The 10,000-nt window shown below is 38.1% G+C and overlaps 1 protein-coding gene across 1 annotated transcript in view; it reads left to right on the forward strand.

Moving 5' to 3' along the window:
- The window catches only part of LOC137998127 (zinc finger MYND domain-containing protein 11-like), a 21,905-nt gene that overhangs the window by 732 nt on the left and 11,173 nt on the right, over positions 1-10,000 (forward strand). The window contains exons 2-6 of the mRNA XM_068844559.1: positions 4,491-4,667; positions 5,555-5,644; positions 7,106-7,198; positions 8,007-8,094; positions 8,597-8,652. Coding sequence (XP_068700660.1) covers positions 4,491-4,667; positions 5,555-5,644; positions 7,106-7,198; positions 8,007-8,094; positions 8,597-8,652 — 504 coding nt within the window. The remainder of the gene's footprint in view (positions 1-4,490; positions 4,668-5,554; positions 5,645-7,105; positions 7,199-8,006; positions 8,095-8,596; positions 8,653-10,000) is intronic.

A 10,000-nucleotide genomic window follows, 5' to 3' on the forward strand; every position in this document is an offset into this window, starting at 1 on the left:
CCTTTTCATTCAAATTGCCATTCAAGAAAAGCCGGAATATTCATAACACGAAAAAATACAAAACTTCTTTCATTGAAGTTTGTCCGGTTTGTTGAAAATACACATTGAGACATTGAGGGGAAATAACGTGTTTAATGTTATTGTGGCTTTCGGTTATGGCGACTGATTTAAAATGTGGCAAGCTGTTTGAGCTTTTCCGCGTCGGGTTTAGCTTTCATGTGTACCCAGATGAAGTCTTGTGTGTTCCACGTTTATGGAACTGCTCTATGAATATTTATCGATATTGAGGGCCACTTAAATGCTCGTCCTCCTTTGTCGTTGAAGAGACGATTTCTTGCCTTTGTGCGCGAGTAAACTTTTGGAAATCGTTTATTTCGAAACGGGGAGTCGTTCTCGGTTGTTGAGATGAAGTCACCGACTTTTCTCGGCTATGGATCTAACATAACCAGGTACAGCAGACCTTCATTTAACGTTAGGGACTCACTCGGTTAATTTCCAGAAGTTACGCTCATTATCAACGTAATTTACATAATTTTGCATAAACATCTTTGGGTAAGCTAGAAATAATCGAAGCAAAGTAAACGTATTCGTGAGCTTATTTCGAACAATTTTATTTCCAGACAACCACATTGAGTGGATTTTATAACTTATAGAATTATCTGTTAGCTACGGCTTTGGTGTAATTATCTTTCTTTGACTGCTTAATTTGTTGTAACGAGGATATAATTTTGAACGCTTAATCGGCGTCTGCTTCGATCTTATAAATAAATGTAGTCATCATGCATCCCTTGTCATATTGTTTTTAGCCGGTAGATATATATAATATTTCTTTGTTAAATTTTTTTTTTTTTTTACGGTGGTGAATGGACAATAATGATAACATTTGCTAAAATCTGTTTTGAATCTGCAAGTACACACGTGTAGAATAATCCCTCAAGGAAATTAAAAAATATTGGTGGTAGAAAAAGACAAAATAGCGTCCGGCGAGGTTTGAGTTTTCACTTGATGTTGGCATCTGGCTCCAGTTGTTCAAAGACAATATAACGTTATCCAGTTGAAGTCACTATCCAGCAGTTTCGATCTGTGCAAAGATTAAGGGTGCATTCTATTGACCACTTTCCAGAGAAGGAATACAAGAAGTTAGAAATCCTTTGTTTTTCTGGAGATTCACATTGTCAAACACCTACTAAAATACTGTTAAACATATCTTTATTCTCCTTGTTGCTTCAAAACGCCAGACGTGCAGACGTACTGTTTTAAATCATCACTCCACACATTCTTATTCCGGAATAGAGTGACAATTGAACCCACCCTAAGTATATGCTCATGTAACTGTGAATGATGCATTTGCTCTAAGCACATCCAAGTAAAGATGTGTTTGAAACTCTTTGACAATGTTTAATGTGAAGTGTATTTTACACTCTAGATAGGGACTTATATCCAGCGGATAAAGTTACTGTAATAGTCCATGTATAAGCCGCACCCCCAATTTGGAAGCTCAAATTTTGGGAAAAAAGAAATAGAGACAACAAACGTTTAAGTCCCAATGAAGTTTTATTAGTGAACAACAAGGACAAATAAGTATGGTTTCAAAACATGGACATGGTGGTTGTTAGTCGAGCTTTCATATCAATTAAGTCTTTAGATACGAAAATGCCACTTGTTATGCCTTTATCTTGTGAGTTCACTATAAAAAAACTTAAGATGCTCTCTTGATGCAATTTATTTTCAAGATCAGTTATGACTTCGAAACACTCCGTGAAGGTGATATTTAGAAGGCGATACATGAGTGCTTGGTTAGGGTTAGGATTAGTGTTTATAAATATTAATTACTAGGACTGAGAAAACTCCAACTCAGATGATTCCGTAGGTAAGCCATGCCCCTGATTTTTTTATTTGAATTTTGAGAAAAAAAGGTGTGGCTTATACATGGACTTTTACAGTATCCAGCCTTTGAACAACTGCGGTCAAGTGTATTATTGTTGGCCCTTGTCTTATTGAGGGTGATGGTGTTAGATGTATTAGAAATGTGTCAATTCTATCCTCAAGAAGTTTAAGGTGGGTATGTTTTTTTGGGCACTAGTAACATTAGGGTGCACACTACATGTAAATAATCAGCTAGCTTCTTGTGAAATGTAAAAAATGTAAAAAAGCAATTTTCCATTGTTGTCTTTTAATGAGATTGCTTTCCTTAATCCATTGACCCCTAGGGGTTCCCCATTGATGAGTAAAATGGTCTGGTGCTAGACAGAGTAAAATACCAAGTATGACCGGTTTAGGCCAGTTTAGGGGTGAATGGGTTTTAATAAAGGAGCTGTGTCACAGAATTTACCAAATTTAGTCAAATTCAGTGACTGGGAACTGGGGACCAAATCGAGTGAAACACAAAAATAACTGCTTGAAACATTGAAGGAGCTGGTTTTAAATAAACCAACAAATGCAAAAGAAGCCAGGGATGGGCAAAATGGAAGAAGATTAAAAGGGATTGCAACTTGGGTTTTTGAAAATGTTTAGGCTAAACAGTTTTTCAAAGTTCATCTCTGTTGTTTGTGACTTAAATTCTGTATGGTTGACAGACAGTTTTTTGCCACGAAGTTTTGATTTGAGTTGTTCAACCCATTCAGACCTCAAATGCCCTAGGACGCCCCTCGTTGATGAGTAAAATAGTCTGGCGTTAGACAGAGTAAAATCTATTAAGTCTCACTCTCAGGGGTCAATGGGTTAAGGTGGCTCTAACCAGTTTAACACTTTGAAGACAGACTCTCTTTAGAAAGATTTACACTACACTCTGTATCACATAACAGCAATGTTGAAAGAAAGACATGTTGTCTATTTTCTGCTTCTTTATTCAAGGAAAAGGTTCTTCAGAAACTGAAATTAAATAGGAAGGAATTTTTGCCTCTAATAGCAAATATTTTGTTTGTTTCAATAAATTTTATGCTGGAAAAGGTTTTTGTGAGATTTTTCATTCAAATGAATGCCCATTTTTAACAATCTTTCAGTGGAATATTTTTTTGTAATTTAATATTCTCTGCCAAACATTTGCATAAGAAGTTTAAAAATTATAAACATTGCAACACACCATGGCAAGAAATTTAGCTGATTTACCACTTCGTCGAATTTTCATTAATATTTTACTAACTGTACGTGGTGTTATGTACAACAATGAAACCAAACAGTGAATTCTCTGGTAACTTTTTCGGGTTGGATATCAGAGAAGGAATTGAACACCTTAAGTGGATGTGTCAGGTGTGTGTTTACAATGTTCTCGCTAGTTATATTTTGTTTATTTGTACTCAACTCTGCACAGTCTTCAGGTACAAAAAACAATTAGTCAAGAATTATTTGAAGAAAGCTTGTTGTCCAATTTTGCTTCATTATTGAAGAAATGGTTCTTCATTGAAAGGTTTGATCATCAGTGTTCCAAATAAGAGTAGGGTCTTGTGTCAATAAATTGTTTTTCTTAACCAACCACTCACGGCGTGTACTCACATCCTGGTATCCTGGGGTCCCAGGACAAGGATTTCAGCACTGGTTTGCAGACGGACCTAACCAGAGATTTGCTTTCATCTGTGGCAATAAGGGCTAAATCGGAAAGGATCGACAATACAAAATAATTCAACATGTCAACGAATGTGTGAGCCAAAGGGCCACTGCTGAAGGCACGACATCTGGGTGACCCACTGGAACCCTAATAACACCCAACTCAGTGCCTTCTGTTTTTGTGTAACACATACCACAGGCAACCCAGTTTATGTTCATGGAGCATCTAGTTTATTTGAATTCATGTGGATTGTTATCCAACAGTTCAGTTAGGTTGACTATTGTATTAATTAATATTGTTTTTGGCATATGAAGAGTGGAAAAAATAATAACAATAAAGATGCTTTATGTTTAAATTTTGTATGCTAGGGTTTAACTTATCTTAATAGTTTTGGACCATTAATAATAATCAATTAAATCTTGGCAACCTTTTTGAAATGATTCTTTTTTTCTTGGATCCACAGCATAATACTATACTAACTGCTTAATAACCGAGAGTGAGGTCGTTACTGCAAAATCTCAGTTACCCGTACTGAGGCCTTGCCGTATTGACAGAGCAATAGTGAGGTAGGCAGCTAGGCAGAGGTTTAAGATTTTGCTGTTATGACCCAACGGTCAAGTTTATTAAGTTGCTTATTATGTGGCTAACAGAATGGTTCTAAAGAAGACAAAGCTAATTTACATAATCCATAATTGGGAGAATAGTGCCCTCAGCACTTAGCTGTTCTTATCCAATCACAGTGCGCGTTATATCTTCCAGAGACACTAGCCATATAATAAATTGCAGTGAACTACATTGTTATTAAAGTAATATGTTACTAATATTTTTCTCTTAAAATAATGCTTCTTAAAAGCAGTTGATGTAAGAAAGAAAGGTACAGTGTAATTTGATTGTGGATTGCTAATACTTTGTATCAAGTTTCTCTTTATGTTTTCATTTCTGATAGGAAGAAATACAAGAGCAAAAGAAGAAGCTAACATCAAACACCCATGACTGGTACTGCTGGGGATGCCACAGAGCTGGGGAAGTTATAGCTTGTGATTACTGCCCACGTGTGTTTCATAAGAAATGTGCTCATTCTGGTACAGTATCCAACGGAAAATGGAAGTGCCCATCTTGTCAGGTAACAAACTGGTGGTACCATTTGATTCAATCAATTGAATAGAAAAGAGAGAACAACAACGTTAACAGCATGACCAACAAAACAAGTACTATTCATAACCTTCTTCCTCCTTCTAATACACATATCAATGAACCTAAGAAAGTCACTCGGATGTTTAGGCCCATTTTCAAAAAAAAAATGTCATAATAGCTGTATCACCTTTAATTAATGCTCTTTTTTTTAGATTGTTAACCCATTGACTCCAGCGAGTGAGATGTTACAGTGAGACTTAACGAATTTTTACTTGTCAACTGGGAGTGTCTTAGGGCGTTTGGGCTGTCAATGGGTTAACCTGAACAATGTTTTTTAGGCCTGACATCTTTCTTAAGTCCGAATATATATATATTTTATTTGTTTTATTTTAATAATATTTATACATATATATTTTTTAATTTTAGTGGAATATGGAATATAATATAATATACATGTATTTATAGAGTATACTTTTATGGTTACATGTACCTGTACTATATCTTGTAGATAATTGCTTAAATTCAACCTCTTCAATTAACCATCTATTCTTCCATCCTTTCCTCCTTCTAATGTATTAATACACAACTTAAGATTAACATTTGCTAAGAAATTGTTTTGTCAAAAGTGGCAAGATTGATATTGGCAACAGTGAAGTGCAAACAATAAAATTACTCATCAAATGTCAAATTCAGGAAACAATTTCTTAGCAAATGTTAGTCTTAAGTTGCTCATTTTACTACAACGATCATAAGAATATCGACAAAACATTTTACATGCAGAGCTCATTGGTACAGTACATAACAGCCACCCTCAACCTTAGTCAGCAATGTCCAAGGAAATCAATGCACTGATTTTGATTTTAAAAAAATTTGCAGCCTCAGAAGCTATCAGCTCTCCTGTCAAGCAAAACAGCAGAACAGCTTTCAAGGCTGTTGAAGTTCACCTTGGAACGAATGAAAGAAAAGGTATTCTGTTTGAGACTGCATGCAATCCAGGTGATCTGGTGACGTAATTTGGAGGACTGGGGAATAAAAATGTATCCCACAACCGCGCGCAACCTTGAATGTTATTTCCGAATACAACATGGTAGAGGCGAGGTTAGATGGTGTCGGTTTCCACTTGAACTTTCTTTCAGTAACAGGAAATGTGGGAGACACGGAATGATCTGTTAGAAACAAAACCCAAGGCCGCACACGGTTGTGGGATACAGCGTTAAAATTTTCTTCACAGTCCCCCAAATTACATCACCAGATCACCTGGATGTGGTCGAACTGCAGAAATTAAAATCTATGGGTCTAAGTCTTTTGACTCCTAGGAGTGAGGCTTGGTAGATTTTATTCTGTCTAATGCAAGATGATTGGTTCAGGAATCAATCTATAGCTGGACTTGGTTTTGGTAATGCCTAGTTCAACTCCTTGGTTGCACTTCTAAAAACAGCAAACTAATTTATGTACTGCCTGTTGGGGTTTGTTAACTTGATTTTCCTTGCGGAAATATGGTTTTTTGGAAATGAGAGTAAGTTCATATGTGAATTTTGGATCAATTTTGAGCAAAGAAATAAGGGAAAAAGTCTCTTAGAAAGGGTACTAGTAGTGACAGTATGGCTTTTAAATTATTGTTACAGTGCTCGGGACTTTGTCCCAAAGGATTGCCCCATTAATCAGTAAAAATAATAATAATGATTGTCAGGTGTTAGCCAGGCTAAAATATTTTAAATTCTTCATGGTGAATTGATTAATGCATGGATTTTGGTTTATTCTTTGCTGTGTTATTTTGATAATATGTTTTAAAGTGCCCCTGTGATAAAAAAAAACCACTTCCTTTTTTCCTTTAGATTTTGAAAGTGTGTTTGCTTAACACCTGACTGGCAAAATTTTGAGCTTTGATTTTTATCCAAAGGCTGTTTACTTTGAGTGTAAGTTTTGGATTTCACGGTCCGCCATTACTCACGTTCAAAACTGACCGATTGGACCTCAGACAGTTGGATCCAGGGAAAAGTGACGTCAGAGGCTCACTAGCTTAAAATTTCAGGGTGTTAACACAGCTTATTATATATGCAAAGCGTGAGTTTAAAAGTTTGAAAGCCCAAAACTCCCGTGCTGCATATTAATTCCGCGGCGTATACACGTATTGCATTCTTAAACTAGTGAGCCTTTGACGTCATTTTCTCCTTGATCCAGCTCTCTCAAGAACATAATGTTCGTAATGGCGGACCATTAAATAGGAAAATTCCAGTTAAAATAAACAGGTGTCTTCTTGAAATCAAGGCTTAAAATGTGGGTCACTTAGTGTTTTGTTAACATAGTTTTGAAATCCAAAGAAAAATATGAATTGATTTTTGGTCACAGGGGCACTTTAAGTGTTGCGAATGATCTCTGCTGGGTTATACAAAGAATGGGCAATCATCAAGATCATCTCTTTAATAGGCCAAGGAATTCCTGGTGCCAGTTTCACTAGATGAACATACTGATTATGAAGACTTTATTTTCAAACCAATGGATCTTACCAAGTTAGAAAAGGTAAATTCTCTTCCATGGGGCACTGTGCGATGTTACTATTATTGGACGATTGGGTTTTCATGCTCTGGGTTAAAATCCCTTTCTGCCCCTCAACTTGATCTTTTCTTTGGCCATGCTGTAGCCTCCATAGTGAGCAGAAATGGTGTGACACAATTGAAATCAAAATACTGGTAATACTTACATGTAAATAGGCAATTTAAATAGAATAGGTTGGGGATAGTGTTTGGGACATGGTGTGAAAAAATGGCATTGAAATAAAGGAAGTCTTTGTAATCGAGTTGAAGTTTTAGTCATTAGCAAGACTGCTAAGTGAGTTTACTACAATAGAAAGCAGGGTATGGTAATAAATCTGATCCAATAAATGCATCGGCCAACAGTCCACCCACAGTTAACTGACAGTTGCCCAGCAGTAAACTGACCGGTGGCCGACTGTTGATAGACTGTCGACTGGCAAGGTGACCAACGACTGCACATCATGCATTGGGTATATGTTGATTATGTGTCAGTGGTGTGTCAGTGATACTGATTTGTTGGTATGTAAGCATGTCTGTTTGACTAAAGTTTTCAGCTGTCTCTTCATGTGGGGCTAGAAGAATGCACCCTAGATATGCTTGTGACCAAATCTTGTGGAGACTGCAGGAAGCGTGACAAGCAGGGCCGCTTTCCGGTTGTTTCTTCTGTGCAAGATAACTGTCTCACATTCAACTGTATTCCACTGTGCGCTTGTCAGACTCTGGAAATGACTGCTGGTTGTGTGTCATCCAGTTGGTTTCTTAACTCAATAATTTATTGTTTGTTTCTTTTCTAGTTGATAGATAAGAGAGTTTTCAAGACTCCCAGAGAATTCAGAGAAGAATCCCAATGGATGTTTCATAATGCAGTAATTTATTTTGGAGGTATTGGGTGTTTTTAGCGCTTTATCTCTCTTGTGTTACGGTTTTGCAGGTGTGGAACTCATTTTACCACCGGAAATGATCTTTTTCTTTACTTCTCAATAGTGTTCTGTTGGACTCAAAAATAGATCCTTCTCCAAAATGGTGGCAACGTTTTTGAATGAGTTAAACTTGAACTGAATGAAAAACTGATAAGAAATAAAACGAGCACCTTTACTTTAGTAACCCCTCAAAGTTTCAGCATATTAGGTGAAATGAGGTTGATGTAAGTACAAACGTCTGTAAGTTTTCTATTTTTCAACTTATATTTTCTCAGCTGATATTACACCTGATATGCTGAAACTTTGCAGGGTTACTAAAGTAATGGTGCTCTTTCTATTTCTGGTATCAGTTTTTAATTTTAAGTCATTTTGTCAGTCGCCATTTTGGAGAAGGGTCAATTAGTAGAAATCAACTTCAAAGTTGGTGGAGGATTGTGTAATAAACCCCTTCGTTTCTTTTTCAGATGATGATGATATGACAGATCTTGCAGAGGCCATAATGGAGGACTGTGATGGAGAGGTCAGTTTCGCTGTTGCCTGTTTCTGTTTCTGTTTTGGTTAAATTTGCTAGCAGAAGGGGAAAAATCTTGTCATCCTTGGTTTCAGCTTTGTATAGTTAGTTAGTTCAACTAGAGTATTTAACGTTTTCTTTTCGAAAGTTAAGTCGCAAGTTTTGAATCAAAGTGATTTTTTTAATTTGCCGACTTTCGCAAACGAAAAATTGTACATTTCCATGGAAACGGTGCATATGGCAAAATCACGACCGAGAAAGAACCAGTCAGATTGCTCTCTTTTACCTCAAGACAAAGTTCAACAACGCAACTGCACGCACACCCAAGTAATTCCCGGGCGTTTTGGCTGCCCGTTCCCTCCATGCCAAACCACACACGGGTGGCCTGCAGCTGTATCTGTGTGTCGTGGCTGGCCGCTTCACTACCCACTGGCGGTACCGTAACTCCCGGAGAGTGCACTTCCTGCTTACAACCCATAGCAACTATACTGAAGGGCCCGGGGAAGGGCAGCAGTTGATGCACAGCTTACCACAGGAGCTTACCGATGAGGATTGCGCTGGGATTTGCACTAATTTCGGCTTGTGCTCAACCATTCCGACCGAGACTCTGCACCCGTGTGGCTCATCGCAAGTTATTTGCAAGCCCGGTAAAATGGCGGTTGTGGCGAAAAGCGCGTCCACGCAACTGTCGAACCTATAAATGCAGTCATGCTCACTCGCTTTCCCCCAACAGTGGTCACGCAGTCGAGGATCGCAGAAAAACTTCCACCGCCTTACAAAGCCATTTTCCACCAACACAAAATCGTCTTTCGGCGGCGGGTTCAGTGACGCCTGGCAGTCACCCGAGGGCGACGCCTGTTACTTTTCGCGGGTAGGCGCGGGAACAAACATCTCATAGTTACTCCCGCCATTTACCCGCCATCCCGCATGATGCTATTAGACACGACCTTATCCCTTATTTCCAAATTCCACCCTTTTCTGTACTGGGCTGCAGCGCGCAAACCTCGCGGTCACCAACTTGAAACCGTCTTAATTGATTGGGAGATGTGAACAGAATTGCAAAGAGTGAAATGCGCAGTGATTTTGGTAAGCGGCACTTAGTGATACTCAACATGGTTTGCTGTACATGTTGGGGAGAGCGGAAACTGGAGTACCCAGAGAAAATCTCAGTACAGAGTAGAGAACCAACAAACTCAATCCACATATGACGACCAGTCTGGAAATCGAAACCGGGCCACATTGGTGGGAGGCGAGTGCTCTCACCACTGCGCCATCCCTGCAGCTTGACTCTTAACATAGCTACCCTCAGTTCATTATAGCACTTTCAATGTCGTTCAATTCTTGCTCTGAAAATCTT

Source organism: Montipora foliosa, chromosome 3 (genome assembly GCF_036669935.1).
Source record: "Montipora foliosa isolate CH-2021 chromosome 3, ASM3666993v2, whole genome shotgun sequence".
Lineage (NCBI taxonomy): Eukaryota > Metazoa > Cnidaria > Anthozoa > Scleractinia > Acroporidae > Montipora > Montipora foliosa.